General features: G+C 44.7%; 1 protein-coding gene across 3 annotated transcripts in view; it reads left to right on the top strand.

Moving 5' to 3' along the window:
- The window catches only part of LOC141162653 (uncharacterized), a 94,957-nt gene that overhangs the window by 52,515 nt on the left and 22,090 nt on the right, over nucleotides 1-20,352 (top strand). For 2 of the 3 annotated variants that reach the window (XM_073648983.1, XM_073648985.1), the window contains one exon: nucleotides 419-5,777. In XM_073648983.1, the coding sequence (XP_073505084.1) occupies nucleotides 419-1,029 (611 nt within the window). In that variant the 3' untranslated portion in view covers nucleotides 1,030-5,777. Of the gene's footprint in view, nucleotides 1-418; nucleotides 5,778-20,352 lie in introns of those variants that run through there. The other variant, XM_073648984.1, reaches the window with a different exon arrangement.

Below are 20,352 nucleotides of genomic sequence, written 5' to 3'. Positions count from 1 at the left end.
GAAGTACCCTGGACCGTGCCAGAAACACCACCAGTAAAGGTACTGAAGTGAACTCCCGTGTGCGTGCCTGTTCTTCCTCTGACCCGGCTGGGTCCCCTCCGTCCTGCATCCCTACACTTACGCTGCCCTGAGGCCCAGCTCCACCTGTGGGGAGCCGCACCAACTAAGGTGCCTAAACACTGGCCTCAGAGGACTGTCGCAGCACTGGTGATCTTCACCAGACACCACAGGTGGCGTCACGAACATCCCTATCCCATATAACTTCCCCCCTTCTTTTAAGAGTGACCCCAGGATACGAGCCCGGGAGCCGACCACCGCGACATCCCCCAGAACTAGGCAAGAAGGCCCAGGCGCCGAGTCGTCCACATCCCCTGGGCGCGTCATAATCAATTCTGATGTTTTCATTCTTTCGTTTCAGAGGTCGTTCCCATCGTTGTCCTCACTCACCGGAATCACGAGAACTACACTGAAGTTGAAAATATGTTCAGCGACATCGGAGTCGAGAAGATTTTTGGTGTTGAAAATTACACAGATAAAAACCCAAGGAAAAAAAGAGAAACTCACGAGGTGGTCATCCAGTTTCTCTATGAAGTCATCAGTGATGCCCAGTTCCGGGTCAACTACCCCCGGGACGCGGATCAGGAGATGATTGAGCGAAAGCATTTTGTACTGAATTATGTTCACCAAAGGGAAATCAAGGTTCATGAGGCAAATCTAGGAAGACAGAAAGACGTGGAGAACGTTCGGATGGAGCAGACCTTCAGACTACGGCAGCAAGAGGAGGAAGCGCGGATGCAAAAAAATCGAGACGTACATAAGGAAAGAATGGAGAGACTACAAGGAGAATTCGCGAGACAGAGATTGCGGCAACAGTTCGAGCATCAGGAGAGAATGAAAAGGATGGAAAAGGAAAGAAAAACAGGAAAAGCGTATAACAAGAAAATACTGTCTGCATGGTTCAGATGGGAGAACAGTGGTGAGCGTGATGCGCTCTATGGCAGATTTATGCCTCTGTGTGATGTCCCATAATGTCTCCCTATATATATGTGATGAATACAGTGATTCGTCCAGAGAGCCTAAAATGGATATAAAAAGGCAAAGTTAATTCATAAAAGCTGACGTTAGAAATCCACCAGATGCTACGTCTGCACAGGGAGGTTTTGGTGGAAACATTTTTGCGATTGTTTCTTAATTGAGTTTGTAAAAAACTCCTCAAAATCTGCTATGTATGAACATTGCTAAATTAAAAAAAAAATTCTATTATATGATAATCCCCAGGGTGTAGAGGGGTGGACTGATCGTTCAGCCATTAGTGCGGCATGCTAGGACAGTTGGTAATTTCTAAGGGCCTTTTGGCTACTATTCACGTTCTGCCAGATGTTCTCAGTCCCCCTGAGGTGTAAGATGAAAGGTGCAGGTCATGTAGATGGGCGACAGACTTAAGTTTTAGACTCTATTCGCCTTTATTATAACTGGTTCTGTAATTTGATTGATTATATTTTTTATCCAATTTAAACTAATTGTTAGTATTTAAGTAAAATCAGTCCATCTCCAGTCTCTAGTATAAGTTTTCTGTCTCAAGACAGAAATTTAATCTGACTGCCAGATTTGGAGTCAGGAAGTGAATTTTTCCTCAATGATGTAAATTGGCCTATACCGCATGTTTTTTTTTTTTTGCCTTCCCCTGGATCAACGCTGCGGAATAGCTGCAGTGCACAAGAAATAGGCTGAACTGGATGGACGCTTGTCTTTTTTCGGCCTTATAAACTATGTAACTATGTAACTATGTAAGAGCCATATCTGGAGGCCATTTTTTATTTACTGTTTATTAGCTCCCATGTGAGTGTGGGCCATCATATGGCTATTCTGACCTCCGTCTGTATAGACTTTTTTCTTCGTGGATTAAACCTCACAACTATGGCTATAACCTGCACAAGACTGAGCCGCGTTAGGAAGGAGGAGAGTGTTGGTGTAGACCAGAAGGGTGGTCGGGTGACCTTCTGTAGGACAAGTCCTTGCTTTTCCCTGTGTCAGTCTCCTATCATTAGGGATACATGCTGTGATTAGGGACACAGCTGCTACCACTTATTATTATAGTGCAGCTAACGCTTATAAACAAGGCAGTGAATGGAAACTCCTAACGTTACGACCTTCTGTGACCGCCATCAAATTCTCCCCAATGAGTGATGATGAAGAAGCGTTATACAGATGAAAATTACAGGAATAGACTGTATCTTCTGTATAAACCTGAGGCTGAGTTTCACCGAGGGACAGCTGGAATCTGTTGGGTACGGTGAGGACTCTTGAACCAACTCCATACACCAGATTCATCCATTTGATGTAATTTTATGTTAGATGGTTGTGAAGGAATATAACAAGTTCTCTAAATCGGACACTCTTTGCTCCGCAACCAAGATTTTTATTTTTTTATATTCTGTTACTTTGGATGCAATACGATTCAGAGAGACTTGAATTGTAGATTGCAGTTGCTGACAGCAGAGTGTTTGAGATTCCATCGTCCATGGTTTTTAAGGAGGCATCAGATGATGGTGATGAATCTTACTTCTCTGCGTTAGGAAGAGATTGAGAATGATACTTTCGGATTCCTAGCGGATATTCTCTGGGAGAGTAGAAAACCTTGTGATTGTGATCCACAGTGTCGAATGCTGCAGAGAGATCCAGGAGAATCAGAAGGGAGTGGTGGCCATTACACTTAGCTGTTACTAGATCAATAGAGACTTTAGTGAGGGCAGTTTCTGTAGAGTGTGAGGAGCGGAAACCGGATTGTAAAGGGTCAAGAAGAGAGTTATCTGAGGGATTAGACGGGAGTGGACCTGGAGTTTAGAGATGAAGGGGAGATTAGAGACCGGTCTGTAGTTAGAAGGACAGTTCTGGCCGAGGGATAGTTATTGAAGTAATTGATGTATGCTTGAGTGTTTAAATTAGGAGGGAAAAATACCAAATGAAAGAGAGAGGTTAAATATTTTAGTTATGTGAGTGGTGCCAGCCGGGGAGAGGGATTGAAGGATATGTGAGGGAATAGGGTCACTGGTGCAGGTAGTAGGGTAAGAAGCCTGATCACTTCTTCTGTGACCGCTTCAAAGACAGAAAATGAGCTAGATGCAATGGGAGAGGGAGGACCGTGCATGGTATTAAGGGACTGGGAGAAAATTTCCTGTTGAATATGGTCAATAATTGGCCAGATTGTCAGCGCTGAAGTCGGTGGTCAGGGCTGGCACTCTTGGATTAATGAGAGAATGAAAAGTGTCAAAGAGTCATTTAGGATTGTTGGATAGTGCGGTGATGAGGGTGTTGAAGTCGCTTGTTGGGAGAGGTGAAAGGCAGAGTTATATGTTTTAAGCATAAACTTATAATGGAGGAAATGTTCTCCCAGATTGGATTTTATCCACAGACGTTCAGCACCTGAAGCACCACTGTAGGAACCGTATTAGCAGCATGTGCCAAGGCTGTTGTCATATGTGCCGAGTTGATCTATGTATCGGAGGTGCAGCATTATCCAGGGCACATTGCAGTGTATCATAATGTTTCAGTGCAGAGTCAGGACATGAGAGGGAGGAGATCGAGACCAATGATGACTGCAAATTCTTGATAAGTTTCTGGGTGTTAATAGAGTGTATATTTCTATAAGCGTGGTAAGTGGTGGTCCTGAGTGTTGTGACAGTTCTTCTTAGAGAATAAAAGAAAATTGTGGTCAGAGAGCGGAAGAGGGAAGTTAGTAAAGTCATGCACTGAGTCGGGAGAAGATCGGGTCCAGAATATGAGTAGAAGAGTTAGTAAGCTGTGAAAGGCCGAAGGAGGAGGTTAGAGAAAGAAGATGAATGGATGGGAAGAGGGGATCATGAATGGGGATATTAAACCCCCCCATGATGAGAGTGGGGACATCACAGGATAGAAAGTGTGGAAGCCAGATGGCAAAGTGATCGAGTAACTGATGGGTGGGGCCCGGAGGGGGATAAACAATCGTGAATTGCAGGGAGAAGGGCTGGAAAAGTGTGACATTGTGGACCTAAAAAGAATGGAAGATAAGTGAGGGTACTGGGGGGATAACCTGACCAGCAAATTTTGATGAAAGAAGCACGCCAACACCTCCACCTGGTCTATTCTCAGGTCTGGGGGTATGTGAAAAAGGAAGGCCATCATATGAAAGAGCAGCAGCGATGGTGGCGTCAGACTGCTGGATCCAGGTTTTTGTAAGAGCCAGAAGGTTAAAAGAGTTTAAAAGGAAAAAGTTATGGATGTAGGGGAGTTTGTTACACACTGACCATGAGTTCCAGTGGGCACAGTTAAAAGAGACAGAAGGCATGCAAGGAATATTAATGAGATTAGTGGGTTTTCTCAGTGTAGTGGAGAAGTAGTTAAAGTTACTATTACAAGAAGGTCCGCAGTTAGGGGAGATATCTCCTGCGACTAGGAGAAGGAGAATAGAGAGAGTAGATGGTTCAGTGATTTGTGAGAGAGTCTCTTGTATTGTGCGGTGGGAATGGATGGATTTGTGTGGTTTAAGATTGTGGAAAGAGTGTGAGTTATACATAGGAGAGGGAAGGAGAGAAGTACTGATATGGATGGAATGCACAGAGTGTATGAAAGGGCGGTAGATATGAGTGACTGCAGCAACTAGAACATAAATGACACAAATACATGGGGTGAATTCATTTTGCAGCACCAATGAACTAGGAACTAATTTGCTTGAATGTCTTAAATGGCTTATCTGTCTCCAATTCTGTCCAAGTGCCATGTTTAACTTAACTTAACCTGGCACTTCGATAAAATCTGCACAAGTGCCTCTCTGCAAAAAGTGCCTTCACCTGGGCTCTGTCTAAATATATAGGAAATTTAACTAGTTAGCAATTAACTAACTTAAGACAGCAGGAGGCAATAAGATACAAAGGCAAACATACAAGCTTGCGAGCCAACATGGATCATAAAGTCTTTGAGCAAGTGAAATGATCTTACAGCATCATGGAACAGACTCAGTAAGATGAAATGAAGATATAATAATAATAATAATAATAATAATAATAATAATAATAATAATAATAATATACCATTGCTTGAGGTTTGCAAAGATGAAAAGTTAAGTAAAGTTTTAAAAGGATCAAAACACAGCAGAAGAAATGACCATGAATCTGTATGTGTTAAATATTCAAATATTAATCTGAATTCTGCATCATACATGGCATAGATTACATCAGCCTCGTGCTGGGGTTTTTAGCTGACATCACAATGTGCTATTCTTGTATTTTTAGCTCAGTGTAAGTTAGTACCATATGTAGAAGAACAGGTGCTATGAGGGGTCTATATAACCCATGTGAGACACAGGGAGGGGGCTCATGGACTTTACACAACACCAGACAAATGATCACCATGCTGGGGAAACGGCTGACAGGGCCGGACACATGGTCCATGCTGACATGTCCTTGACAATGACAGACAAACTACCATTCAGGATTCAAGGAAAGATGGACACTCATGAATCAGTCACTTTATAACTATTTCACCTATTTTATGTAACTGCTGCAATTATTCTTTTTAATGGACAAAGCAAGAATAAACCTCTACATTTTTCTATAAGATTTTCGTGACAAGTCTTTGGAATTACATCTGGTAAACAGTCCTACATATGTAAAAAAAAAACATACAAAAATAAGTATATTTAACAGTATGAAGAGAAGAGAGACGAGTGTTAGATTCATGCCATGGTTAACTGCCTGAAACTGGGAAAAATAAGGCACTTTGATAAAATCTGCAAAAGTGCCCCCTGCATAAGTGCCTCCCCTGCAATCAGTACATATTTATCAATTAGCTATCATTAAGGAGGTCCTTGTAAGCAGACCCTTAGGCTGTGTGCCCACAATGCGTTTTTTAAGCGTTTCCGCAGCGGCAATTTCGCTTAAAAAACGCTTGGTAGAAGGCCTGCCATGTTCCCCAGTGATAATCCGCATGTGCTGTGCACATGCTGTGGAAATTTCCGCTGCTGATTATCATTGCGGAAAAAAAACGCAGCACTACCAATTATTTTGCGGAATCGCGACGTTTTCGCCGCCATTGACTTGCATTGGAACGCATGGAATCCGCATCACTGCATCTGTACATGCGGATTATATGCGTTTCAATGTGCGGATGGTACCCGGGTGTGGAGGACAGGAGACTCTCCCCCGGACCCGGGTACCATAGAACCTGTAAAAAAAGAATAAAATAAAAAATATACATTATACTTACCTTCTGATGGCCCCCGGTGTCCTTGCCTTGGCTTGCCGGCAGCTCGCGGTGGACTGAAGGACCTGCGCTGACGTCATTTAGTCATGTGACGGGTCACGCGATTGCTGACGTCGGCAGGTCCTTTAGTCTACCACGAGCTGCCGGCAAGTCAAGACAAGGACTCCGGGGGCCATCAGAAGGTAAGTATAGATTTATTTTTTATTTTTTACCATTCTTTCGGTCACACTATATATGCCGGTTGCCGGTTGCATGGATTTATATAGTGTGACCAAGTTGTCAAGCACTTTCCAAGTGATGCTAAAATCACAACCCGCATGCGGAAATGTATGTGTAGAACGCTTCACATCCGCATGTCCCTGGCAGGAAAACGCATGGACAATCCGCATGTACAATCCGCATGGACAATCCGCACGTACAATCTGCATGTACAATCCGCATGTACAATCCACATGTACAATCCGCATGTACAATCCGCATGTACAATCCGCATGTACAATCCGCATGTACAATCCGCATGTACAATCCGCATGTACGATCCGCATGTACGATCCGCACGTACGATCCACATGTACAATCCGCATATACGATCCGCATGTACAATCCACATGTACAATCCGCATATACAATCCGCATGTACGATCCGCATGTACAATCCGCATGTACAATCCGCATGTACAATCCGCATGTACAATCCACATGTACAATCCGCATGTACGATCCGCATGTGCAATCCACATGTACAATCCGCATGTACGATCCGCATGTACAATCCACATGTACGATCCGCATGTGCAATCCACATGTACAATCCGCATGTACGATCCGCATGTACAATCCACATGTACGATCCGCATGTACAATCCGCATGTACAATCCGCATGTACAATCCACATGTACGATCCGCATGTACGATCCGCATGTACGATCCGCATGTACGATCCGCATGTACGATCCGCATGTACGATCCGCATGTACGATCCGCATGTACGATCCGCATGTACAATCAGCATGTACAGTCCGCATGTACAATCCGCATGTACGATCCGCATGTACAATCCGCATGTACGATCCGCATGTACAATCCGCATGTACAATCCGCATGTACAATCCGCATGCGTTTTTTTCTGCCAGGGAGATGCAGAAACGCTCAGGAAAAAATCTGGAGCATTTCTGCATGGTGGGCACATAGCCTTACAGTTGTTTCTGAGGAGCTCGTTGCAGCCCTTCTTATCAGCAGTAGATGGCCATCAAATTGTGAAGGATTAGCAGAATACACTAGACAACCAGTAAAAGCTTTAGCATCTTGTTTTCATCACTTTTGCAGTAGAGATAAATCAGTGTTCCTAATAAAATGTCTTCAATAGACAGATATAAAGCATTCGGCAATCCTGCTACCGGGGTACTGAATAGATGACTGAAGGATGTTTGTACATGGTGCATTGCAGGACAACGGTTTTAATCAGCAACACTAGGTGAGTTGCACTATTCTGCATTACCGTTCACTACCGGCATAAGCCCAGTGGACACCAATACATCTGTTTAAAAGAGTCTGGTGTAGGCCACATAACTATAACTGTGGTATTGGAGTTCCATGGGTCAAATCTCTGTATTATCCTGCTTTTGGCATTTTTTGCCATAAAAAAACTGTAATAGTGTCTCCCTGACTGGTCAGACACCAATATATCTGTTTAAAAGAGTCGGGTGTAGGCAAGAGAAATAGAACTGTGGTTTTGCAGTTCCACGGGTCAAATCTCTGTATTATCCTGCTTTTGGCATTTTTTGCCATAAAAAAACTGTAATAGTGTCTCCCTGACTGGTCAGACACCAATATATCTGTTTAAAAGAGTCTGGTGTAGGCCACATAACTATAACTGTGGTTTTGCAGTTCCATGGGTCAAATCTCTGTATTATCCTGCTTTTGGCATTTTTTGCCATAAAAAAACTGTAATAGTGTCTCCCTGACTGGTCAGACACCAATATATCTGTTTAAAAGAGTCGGGTGTAGGCAAGAGAAATAGAACTGTGGTTTTGCAGTTCCACGGGTCAAATCTCTGTATTATCCTGCTTTTGGCATTTTTTGCCATTAAAAAAACTGTAATAGTGTCTCCCTGACTGGTCAGACACCAATATATCTGTTTAAAAGAGTCTGGTGTAGGCCACATAACTATAACTGTGGTTTTGCAGTTCCATAGGTCAAATCTCTGTATTATCCTGTTTTTGGCATATTTTGCCATAAAAAAAACTGTAATAGTGTCTCCCTGACTGGTCAGACACCAATATATCTGTTTAAAAGAGTCGGGTGTAGGCAAGAGAAATAGAACTGTGGTTTTGCAGTTCCACGGGTCAAATCTCTGTATTATCCTGCTTTTGGCATTTTTTGCCATAAAAAAAACTGTAATAGTGTCTCCCTGACTGGTCAGACACCAATATATCTGTTTAAAAGAGTCTGGTGTAGGCCACATAACTATAACTGTGGTTTTGCAGTTCCATAGGTCAAATCTCTGTATTATTCTGTTTTTGGCATATTTTGCCATAAAAAAAACTGTAATAGTGTCTCCCTGACTGGTCAGACACCAATATATCTGTTTAAAAGAGTCGGGTGTAGGCAAGAGAAATAGAACTGTGGTTTTGCAGTTCCACGGGTCAAATCTCTGTATTATCCTGCTTTTGGCATTTTTTGCCATAAAAAAAACTGTAATAGTGTCTCCCTGACTGGTCAGACACCAATATATCTGTTTAAAAGAGTCTGGTGTAGGCCACATAACTATAACTGTGGTTTTGCAGTTCCATAGGTCAAATCTCTGTATTATCCTGTTTTTGGCATATTTTGCCATAAAAAAAACTGTAATAGTGTCTCCCTGACTGGTCAGACACCAATATATCTGTTTAAAAGAGTCTGGTGTAGGCCACATAACTATAACTGTGGTTTTGCAGTTCCATAGGTCAAATCTCTGTATTATCCTGTTTTTGGCATGTTTTGCCATAAAAAAACTGTAATAGTGTCTCCCTGACTGGTCAGACACCAATATATCTGTTTAAAAGATTCTGGTGTATGCCACATAACTATAACTGTGGTTTTGCAGTTCCACGGGTCTAATCTCTGTATTATTCTGCTTTTGGCATTTTTTGCTGTAAAAAAAACTGTAATAGTGTCTCCCTGACTGGTCAGACACCAATATATCTGTTTAAAAGAGTCTGGTGTAGGCCAGAGAAATAGAACTGTGGTTTTGCAGTTCCACGGGTCAAATCTCTGTATTATCCTGTTTTTGGCATTTTTTGCCGTAAAAAAAACTGTAATAGTGTCTCCCTTACTGGTCAGACACCAATATATCCGTTTAAAAGATTCTGGTGTACGCCACATAACTATAACTGTGCTTTTGCAGTTCCACGGGTCAAATCTCTGTGTTATCCTTCTTCTGGCAATTTTTGCCATAAAAAAAAAACTGTAATAGTGTCCCCCTGAATGTTCAGACACCAATATATCTGTTTAAAAGATTCTGGTGTTCGCCACATAACTATAACTGTGGTTTTGCAGTTCCGCGGGTCAAATCTCTATATTATCCTGCTTTTGGCATTTTTTGCCGTTAAAAAACAGTAATAGAGTCTCCCTGACTGGTCAGACACCTGTTAGGTGTCTGTCTGGTGCTGGATTCAAAATGGGTCCAGGACTTTCCATGGTTTCCCATTTTGGTCCAGCCAGGGCTGATGCTGCGCAGCATCATCATCAGCCCCATGGCCTAGCTGGTCCGTGAGCACTGTTTATCTCCCAGGTAGTTGTGCCAAACAATGTTAAGCCTGGGCTGCAGAGAGAGACAGTGCTTGCGGAGTCTAAGTCCAGAGTTTGCCGTACTGAGCATGTCCGTGACCTGGCGGATCATGATTGGTGGTTTTGCACCCACCTGACCCGGTGACCTGCCACCGCTTGATTGGTCCACGGGTAACATCACCAATGGCGCGTCGGTGGGCAGGGCTTAGTCTTTAAAAGGCCCGCCCACAAACATGGCGACGCGCTCAGGTGATTTGAGCTGGTTGTTTGTGGTGTGCATGCTTAAACTCTTGGGATCCTCTAAGAGCCATAGCTTTTGCAGGCAGGTAGCTTGAGCCATATAGAGCGGGTCTGCTCAGTCCGGTAGCTCGCCGGCTGAGTGCACAAATACCCGGCGGGTATCACACCCACATACTAGCGGCTTCTCCTATAGCGTAGCGCCTGTACCGAAGACAGGGCTACTGCTTCTTCTCCGGTCACACGTCTCCCTGCGGTTCTTGGAGATTGTGTGAACCGCTTTAGCGCCAATCCCCATAGCTTAGCGCCTGTGTCAAAGACAGGGCTACTGCTTCTCCCACGGTCTCACGTCTCCCTGCGGTTCTTGGAGGTTGTGTGAACCGTCTTACCCTTCCGTGTGCTTTAACACGAAGGGCTAAGATAGTTTATAGGTACGTCGCCGGTCGCTCTCCCTCCGTGCAGTTAACGGAGATAGAGCGTATCGCCTTACCCGGTCCGGTGTGCTGTTAACACGGACGGGTTATCAGTTTAGTTGTCGCTTTCCTTTCCACCCGGAAAGTGTTCGGCAGCAGTCCATTAGGCTGCGTTGCGGACCCCGGGGTCGGTTGCGTTCCATTGAAATAAAGTTGTCTGCAACTGCCCTCCTAACAGTATCTGAGCGCCAGGGTCTTGCCGAACATGGCCGACAACCAGCAACTGCAGCGTTGCGTACAACAACTGGAGACCAGACTTAGAACTCTGGAACAAAGTGCTCCGGTCGCTGATATCACTGCAGTAGCTTCCCAGGCGGCTACTCTAACAGCCAATATTATTAACTCGGCTGCGGTGAATACTGCAACCACTGCAAGTGCTCCATTACCCCGGTTTGCTCTCCCGGAGAAATTTTCTGGGGATAGTAGACTCTGCAGGGGTTTTATTAATGTATGCTCCATTCATTTGGAGATGATGGAGGCACGGTTCCCCTCCGAAAGAGCCAAAGTGGGATATATCATCTCATTGCTTTCTCACAGGGCTCTGTGAGCGGAACGACCCGGTGGTAGTAAATGCGGGTCTCTTCCTTAAGACCCTAAAAAGTGTTTTCCTGGGTCCTCAGGTCACGCATGATACGGCTCTTAAGCTCCTTGCGTTGGTCCAGGGTTCGGCCACCGCCAGTCACTATGCCGTCCAGTTCAGAACCTTAGCGGCTGAACTGGATTGGTCTGAGCGGTCGCTTATCCCGGTGTTCTGAAAGGGTCTGGCTGGGCATATTAAAGATGCTTTATCTACTAGAGAGATTCCAACCTCCCTGGAGGAGTTAATATCTCTCGCTGACCGTATAGACTTGCGTCATGCAGAACACAGGTTAGAGCTAGAGGTTGGCAGTCCCCAGTATCTTTTGGCACCAGGCGTCTTTAGACCCAAATCCAAGACCTCCGACCCGGAGCCTGAGGCTATGGATGTATCCCGGACGGAGTCTAGTCCCTCTCGTTCCCGTCCTGCACATCTCTTGGAGCACCCCGTAAATAAGGGTTCCAAGCAGTCGGTAAAACGAGTAGGTCTTACCACCGTTGGAGGAGGTGTATTAAAGCCCGGGGCTTCTTCCTCCAAATTTTCATATAATGTGACTTTGTCCCTAGGTAAATCTACAGTTACTGCTAAGGCGTGGGTGGACTCTGGTGCTGATGGCAATTTTTTATCATCTACATTTGCCCAGAGGCATGCCATCCCTATTGAGTTACTCTCCAGACCAATGAACATTAGTGTTGTCAATGGTTCACTCCTGGACGCACAAATCACCCACCAGTCGATTCCCCTCATCATGTCATTCCCTCAGGGCCACCGGGAGGTCATCTCATTTCTTATTATTCCCGGTGGGTTAGACGAGGTGTTATTGGGTCTCCCCTGGCTACGTTGTCATTCTCCACACATTGACTGGAATTCGGGGAGAATTTCTTCCTGGAGTGAGAATTGTGCGTCTCAGTGTATGGTCAAAGTCACCCGGAGGGTAGTCTCTGATTCCTCTACCGTTGTGGCATCCGGTACAGATTCTTTGTCTGTCCCCAGGACCCAGGTTTTGTCAGATTATGTCATAAAAAACTCTCAGGAAAAGAGGGTGGCTGCAGTGCCCTCTAACCCGGTTCTGTCAGGAAAGACGTTTGTTTCCCCTAATCTACAGAATATGGTGCTCTCCTGGGCTCATGCCCCTGAGAACGGAGCCCACCTGGGGGTCAAACGTACCACTAAGTCTCTTCAACGGTCCTATTGGTGGCCCCGGTGGCGCCAGGACGTCAAGGACTTTGTAAACGCGTGTCCCGTCTGCGCGAGAGATAAATCTTTCTGCCAGGGACCAGCGGGTCCTGTCCCTCTGTCACCCGTGAAGGATCCCACACATGGAGAACCGGTTGTCACTCCTTGCCATCTTGCTACCCGCGTTAAAAGAGGGTACCCTCTACACCAGAGGGGTCACAGTTCTGTGAATCCTTCCTGTGACCCGCTGGACCACATTCTTGCCCCCTGGCTCATGGAGGAGAATGAGCATCAAGTGGAGGGAGATAATGTTAGGTGTTGGTCTGGTGCTGGATTTGAAATGGGTCCAGGACCTTCTGTGGTCTCCCATTTCTGTCCAGCCAGAGCTGATGCTGCTCAGTATCATCATCAGCCCCAACGCCTAGCTGGTCCGCGAGCACTGTTTATCTCCCAGGTAGTTGTGCCTAACAATGTTAAGCCTGGGTTGCAGAGAGAGACAGTGCTTGCAGAGTCTAAGTCCAAAGTTTGCCGTACTGAGCATGTCCGTGACCTGGCGGATCATGATTGGAGATTTTGCACCCTCCTGACCCGGTGACCTGGCACCGCCTGATTGGTCCATGGGTAACGTCACCAATGGCGCGTCGGTGGGCAGGGCTTAGTCTTTAAAAGGCCCGCCCACAAACATGGCGACGCGCTCAGATCACTTGAGCTGGTTGTTTGTGGTGTGCACGCTTAAACTCTTGGGCTCCTCTAAGAGCCATAGCTTTTGCAGGCAGGTAGCTTGAGCCATATAGAGTGGGTCTGCTCAGTCCGGTAGCTCGCCGTCTGAGTGCACGAATACCCGGCGGGTATTACACCCACATACTAGCGCCGTCTCCTATAGCGTAGCGCATGTACCGAAGACAGGGCTACTACTTCTTCTCCGGTCACATGTCTCTCTGCGGTTCTTGGAGATTGTGCGAACCGTCTTACCCTTCCGTGTGCTTTAACACGAAGGGCTGAGATAGATTATAGGTGCGTCGCCGGTCGCTCTCCCTCGGTGCAGTTAACGGAGATAGAGCGTATCGCCTTACCCGGTCCGGTGTGCTGTTAACACGGACGGGTTATCAGTTTAGTTGTAGCTTTCCTTTCTACCCGGAAAGTGTTCGGCAGAAGTCCATTAGGCTGCATTGCGGACCCCTGGGTCGGTTGCGTTCCATTGAAATAAAGTTGTCTGCAACCGCCCTCCTAACAGACACCAATATATCTGTTTAAAAGAGTCAGGTGAAGGCCAGGGAAATAGAACTGTGGTTTTGCAGTTCCACAGGTCAAATCTCTATATTATCCTGCTTTTGGCATTTTTTGCCGTAAAAAAAGCTGTAATAGTGTCTCCCTGACTGGTCAGACACCAATATATCTGTTTAAAAGAGTCTGGTGTAGGCCAGAAAAATAGAACTGTGGTTTTGCAGTTCCACACGTCAAATCTCTGTATTATCCTGCTTTTGGCATTTTTTGCCGTAAAAAAAACTGTAATAGTGTCTCCCTGACTAGTCAGACACCAATATATCTGTTTAAAAGAGTCTGGTGTAGGCCACATTACTATAACTGTGGTTTTGCAGTTCCACGGGTCAAATCTCTGTATTATCCTGCTTTTGGCATTTTTTTCCGTTGAAAAAACTGTAATAGTGTCTCCCTGACTTGTCAGACACCAATATATCTGTTTAAAAGAGTCTGGTGTAGGCCAGAGAAATAGAACTGTGGTTTTGCAGTTCCACGGGTCAAATCTCTGTATTATCCTGCTCTTTTCATTTTTTGCCGTAAAAAAAAATGTAATAGTGTCTCCCTGACTGGTCAGACACCAAAATAACTGTTTAAAAGAGTCTGGTGTAGGCCACATAACTATAACTGTGGTTTTGCAGTTCCATGGGTCAAATCTTTGTATTATCCTGCTTTTGGCATTTTTTGCTGTATAAAAAACTGTAATAGTGTCTCCCTGACTGGTCAGACACCAATATATCTGTTTAAAAGAGTATGGTGTACGCCAGAGAAATAGAACTGTGGTTTTGCAGTTCCACAGGTCAAATCTCTGTATTATCCTGCTTTTGGCATTTTTTGCCGTAAAAAAAACTGTAGTAGTGTCTCCCTGACTGGTCAGACACCAATATATCTGTTTTAAAGATTCTGGTGTACGCCACATAACCATAATTGTGGTTTTGCAGTTCCACGGGTCAAATCTCTGTGTTATCCTGCATTTGGCATTTTTGCCGTAAAAAAACTGTAATAATGTCTGTTAGGCGTCGGTCTGGTGCTGGATTCGAAATGGGTCCAGGACCTTTTGTGGTCTCTCATTTCAGTCCAGCCCGAACACCTAGCTGGTCCGTGAGCACTGTTTGTCTCCCAGGTAGTTGTGCCTAGCAATGTTAAGCCTGGGTTGCAGAGGGAGACAGGGCTTGTGGAATCTAAGTCCAGGTTTTGCCGCACTGAGCATGTCCGTGACCTGGCGGATCATGATTGGTGGGTTGGCACCCACCTGACCCGGTGACCTGGCACCGCCTGATTGGTCCACGGGTAACGTCACCAATGGCGCGTCGGTGGGCAGGGCTTAGTCTTTAAAAGGCCCGCCCACAAAGATGGCGACGCGCTCAGATCATTTGAGCTGGCTGTTTGTGGTGTACTCTTGGGGTCCTCGTAGAGCCATAGCTTTAGTTAGGCAGGTTAGAAAAAGTCTGTTCCGCCTGTGAGCTATATAGAGCGGGTTTGCTCAGTTCGGTAGCACGCCGGCTGAGTGCTCGAATACCCGGCGGGAATCACACCCGCACGCTAGCGCCAACTCCTATAGCGTAGCGCCTGTATCGAAGACAGGGCTACTGCTTCTCCTACGGTCACACGTCTTCCTGCGGTTCTTGGAGATTGTGTGAACCGTTATACTAGCGCCAAACCCCATAGCGTAGCGCCTGTATCAAAGACAGGGCTACTGCTTCTTCCACGGTCGCACGTCTCCCTGCGGTTCTTGGAGATTGTGCGAACCGTATTACCCTTCCGTGTGCATTAACACGAAGGGCTAAGATAGTTGATAGATGCGTTGCCAGTCGCTCTCCCTCCGTGCAGTTAACGGAGATAGAGCGTACCGCTTTACCCGTTCCTGTGTGAAGAAACAGGGAATGGTTTTACATTTAAGTTGTCGTTTGCCTTTCCACCCGGAGAGTGTTCGGCAGTAGCCTTCCAGGCTGCATCCCGGACCCGGGGTCGGTTGCGTTCCATTAAAATAAAGTTGTCTGCAACCGCCCTCCTAACAGTGTCTCCCTGACTGGTCAGACACCAAAATATCTGTTTAAAAGAGTCTGGTGTAGGCCAGAGAAAGAGAACTGTGGTTTTACAGTTCCACGGGTCAAATCTCTGTATTATCCTGCTCTTGTCACTTTTTGCCGTAAAAAAAAACCTGTAATAGTGTCTCCCTGTCTGGTCAGACACCAAGATATCTGTTTAAAAGATTCTGGTGTACGTCACATAACTATAACTGTGGTTTTGCAGTTCCATGGGTCAAATCTCTGTATTATCCTGCTTTTGGCATTTTTTGCCGTAAAAAAAACTGTAATAGTGTCTCCCTGACTGGTCAGACACCAATATATCTGTTTAAAAGAGTCTGGTGTAGGCCACATAACTATAACTGTGGTTTTGCAGTTCCATGGGTCAAATCTCTGTATTATCCTGCTTTTGGCATTTTTTGCCGTAAAAAAAAACTGTAATAGTGTCTCCCTGACTGGTCAGACACCAATATATCTGTTTAAAAGAGTCTGGTGTACGCCAGAGAAATAGAACTGTGGTTTTGCAGTTCCATGGGTCAAATCTGTGTGTTATCCTGCTTTTGGCATTTTTTGCCGTAAAAATATCTGTAATAGTGTCTCCCTGACTGGTCAGACACCAATATATCTGTTTAAAAGATTCTGGTGTACGCCACATAACTATAACTGTGGTTTTGCAGTTCCACGGGTCAAATCTGTATATTATTCTGTTTTTGGCAATTTTTGCCATAAAAAAAAGTAATAGAGTCTCTCTGACGAGTCAGACACCAATATATCTGTTTAAAAGAGTCTGGTGAAGGCCAGAGAAATAGAACTGTGGTTTTGCAGTTCCACAGGTCAAATCTCTGTATTATCAGGCTTTTGGCATTTTTTGCCGTAAAAAAAACTGTAATAGTGTCTCCCTGACTGGCCAGAGAAATAGAACTGTGGTTTAGTAGTTCCATGGGTCAATTCTCTGTATTATCCTGTTTTTGGCATTTTTTGCCATAAAAGAAACTGTAATAGTGTCTCCCTGACTGGTCAGACACCAATATATCTGTTTTAAAGGTTCTGGTGTATGCCACATAACTATAACTGTGGTTTTGCGGTTCCACGGGTCCCACGGGTCAAATCTCTGTATTATCCTGCTTTTGGCATTTTTTGTCGTTAAAAAAACTGTAATAGTGTCTCCCTGACTGGTCAGACACCAATATATCTGTTTAAAAGAGTCTGTTGTAGGCCAGAAAAATAGAACTGAGGTTTTGCAGTTCCACGGGTCAAATCTCTGTATTATCCTGCTCTTTTCATTTTTTGCCATAAAAAAAATGTAATAGTGTCTCCCTGACTGGTGAGACACCAATATGACTGTTTAAAAGATTCTGGTGTAGGCCACATAACTATAACTGTAGTTTTGCAGTTCCATGGGTCAAATCTCTGTATTATCCTGCTTTTGGCATTTTTTGCTGTATAAAAAACTGTAATAGTGTCTCCCTGACTGGTCAGACACCAATATATCTGTTTAAAAGAGTATGGTGTACGCCAGAGAAATAGAACTGTGGTTTTGCAGTTTTACAGGTCAAATCTCTGTATTATCCTGCTTTTGTAATTTTTTGCCGTAAAAAAAACTGTAATAGTGTCTCCCTGACTGGTCAGACCCCAATATATCTGTCTAAAAGAGTCTGGTATAGGCAAGAGAAATAGAACTGTGGTTTTGCAGTTTCACGGTTCAAATCTCTGTATTATCCTGCTCTTGTCATTTTTTGCCATAAAAAAACTGTAATAGTGTCTCCCTGACTGGTCAGACACCAATATATCTGTTTTAAAGATTCTGGTGTACGCCACATAACCATAATTGTGGTTTTGCAGTTCCACGGGTCAAATATCTGTGTTATCCTGCATTTGGCATTTTTGCCGTAAAAAAACTGTAATAGTGTCTGTTAGGCGTCGGTCTTGTGCTGGATTCGAAATGGGTCCAAGACCTTTTGTGGTCTCCCATTTCAGTCCAGCCCAAACACCTAGCTGGTCCGTGAGCACTGTTTGTCTCCCAGGTAGTTGTGCCTAGCAATGTTAAGCCTGGGTTGCAGAGGGAGACAGGGCTTGTGGAATCTAAGTCCCGGTTTTGCCACACTGAGCATGTCCGTGACCTGGTGGATCATGATTGGTGGGTTGGCACCCATCTGACCCGGTGACCTGGCACCGCCTGATTGGTCCACGTGTAACGTCACCAATGGTGCGTCGGTGGGCAGGACTTAGTCTTTAAAAGGCCCGCCCACAAAGATGGCGACGCGCTCAGATCATTTGAGCTGGCTGTTTGTGGTGTACTCTTGGGCTCCTCATAGAGCCATAGCTTTAGTTAGGCAGGTTAGAAAAAGTCTGTTCCGCCTGTGAGCTATATAGAGCGGGTTTGCTCAGTCCGGAAACACGCCGGCTGAGTGCTCGAATACCCGGTGGGAATCACACCCGCACGCTAGCGCCAACTCCTATAGCGTAGCGCCTGTATCGAAGACAGGGCTACTGCTTCTCCTACGGTCACACGTCTTCCTGCGGTTCTTGGAGATTGTGTGAACCGTTATACTAGCGCCAAACCCCATAGCGTAGCGCCTGTATCAAAGACAGGGCTACTGCTTCTCCCACGGTCGCATGTCTCCCTGCGGTCCTTGGAGATTGTGCGAACCGTCTTACCCTTCCATGTGCATTAACACGAAGGGCTAAGATAGTTGATAGGTGCGTTGCCGGTCGCTCTCCCTCCGTGCAGTTAACGGAGATAGAGCGTATCGCCTTACCCGGTCCGGTGTGCTGTTAACACAGAAGGGTTTTACATTTAAGTTGTCGCTTGTCTTTCCACCCGGAAAGTGTTCGGCAGAAGTCCACCAGGTAGCATCGGGGACCCCGGGGTCGGTTGCGTTCCATTAAAATAAAGTTGTCTGCAACCGCCCTCCTAGCAGTGTCTCCCTGACTGGTCAGACACCAATATATCTGTTTAAAAGAGTCTGGTGTACGCCAGAGAAATAGAAATGTGGTTTAGCAGTTCCACGGGTCAAATCTCTGTATTATCCTGCTTTTGGCATTTTTTGCCATAAAAAAACTGTAATAGTGTCTCCCTGACTGGTCAGACACCAATATATCTGTTTTAAAGGTTCTGGTGTACGCCACATAACTATAACTGTGGTTTTGCAGTTCCACGGGTCAAATCTCTGTATTATCCTGCTTTTGGCATTTTTTGCTGTAAAAAAACAGTAATAGTGTCTCCCTGGCTGGTCAGACACCAATATATCTGTTTAAAAGAGTCTGGTGTATGCCAGAGAAATAGAACTGTGGTTTTGCAGTTCCACGGGTCAAATCTCTGTATTATCCTGTTTTTGGCATTTTTTGCCATAAAAAAGACTGTAATCAGTGTCTCCCTGACTGTTCAGACACCAATACAATCTGTTTAAAAGATTCTGGTGTACGCCACATAACTATAACTGTGGTTTTGTAGTTCCAAGGGTCAAATCTGTGTATTATCCTGCTTTTGGATTTTTTTGCTGTAAAAAAAACCTGTAATAGTGTCTCCCTGACTGGTCAGACACCAATATATCTGTTTAAAAGAGTTTGGTGTTCGCCACATAACTATAACTGTGGTTTTGCAGTTCCACGGGTCAAATCTCTGTAAAAAAACAGTAATAGAGTCTCCCTGACTGGTCAGACACCAATATATCTGGTTAAAAAAAGTTTGGTGAAGGCCAGGGAAAGAGAACTGTGGTTTTGCAGTTCCACAGGTCAAATCTTTGTATTATCCTGCTTTTGGCAATTTTTGCCGTAAAAAAACTGTAATAGTGTCTCCCTGACTGTTCAGACATCAATATATCTGTTTAAATGATTCTGCTGTACGCCACATAACTATAACTGTGGTTTTGCAATTCCAGGGGTCAAATCTCTGTATTATCCTGCTTTTGACATTTTTTGCTGTGAAAAAAACAGTACTAGTGTCTCCCTGAATGGTCAGACACCAATATATCTGTTTAAAAGAGTCTGGTGTAGGCCAGAGAAATAGAACTGTGGTTTTGCAGTTCCATGGGTCAAATCTCTGTATTATCCTGCTTTTGGCATTTTTTGCCGTAAAAAAACTGTAATAGTGTCTCCCTGACTGTTCAGACATCAATATATCTGTTTAAAAGAGTCTGGTGTAGGAAAGTAAAATAGAACTGTGGTAACGCAGTTCCACGGGTCAAATCTCTGTATTATCCTGTTTTGGGCATTTTTTGCTGTAAAAAAAACCTGTAATATTGTCTCCCTGACTGGTCAGACACCAATATATCTGGTTAAAAGTGTCTGGTGAAGGCCAGGGAAATAAAACTGTTGTTTTGCCGTTCCACAGGTCAAATCTCTGCATTATCCTGCTTTTGGCATTTTCTGCCGTAAAAAAAACTGTAATAGTGTCTCCCTGACTGGTCAGACACCAATATATCTGTTTAAAAGATTCTGGTGTACGCCACATAACTTTAACTATGGTTTTGCAGATCCATGGGTCAAATCTCTGTATTATCCTGCGTTTGGTATTTTTTGCCATAAAAAAAACTGTAATAGTGTATCCCTGACTTGGAAGACAGCAATATATCTGTTTAAAAGAGTCTGGTTTAGGCC

Source organism: Phyllobates terribilis, unplaced genomic scaffold (genome assembly GCF_046119375.1).
Source record: "Phyllobates terribilis strain yellow unplaced genomic scaffold, ASM4611937v1 Scaffold_9__5_contigs__length_417890890, whole genome shotgun sequence".
Taxonomy (NCBI): domain Eukaryota; kingdom Metazoa; phylum Chordata; class Amphibia; order Anura; family Dendrobatidae; genus Phyllobates; species Phyllobates terribilis.
The sequence above is the reverse complement of the archived record's forward strand: the minus strand, read 5'-3'. Positions and strand labels throughout refer to the sequence as shown.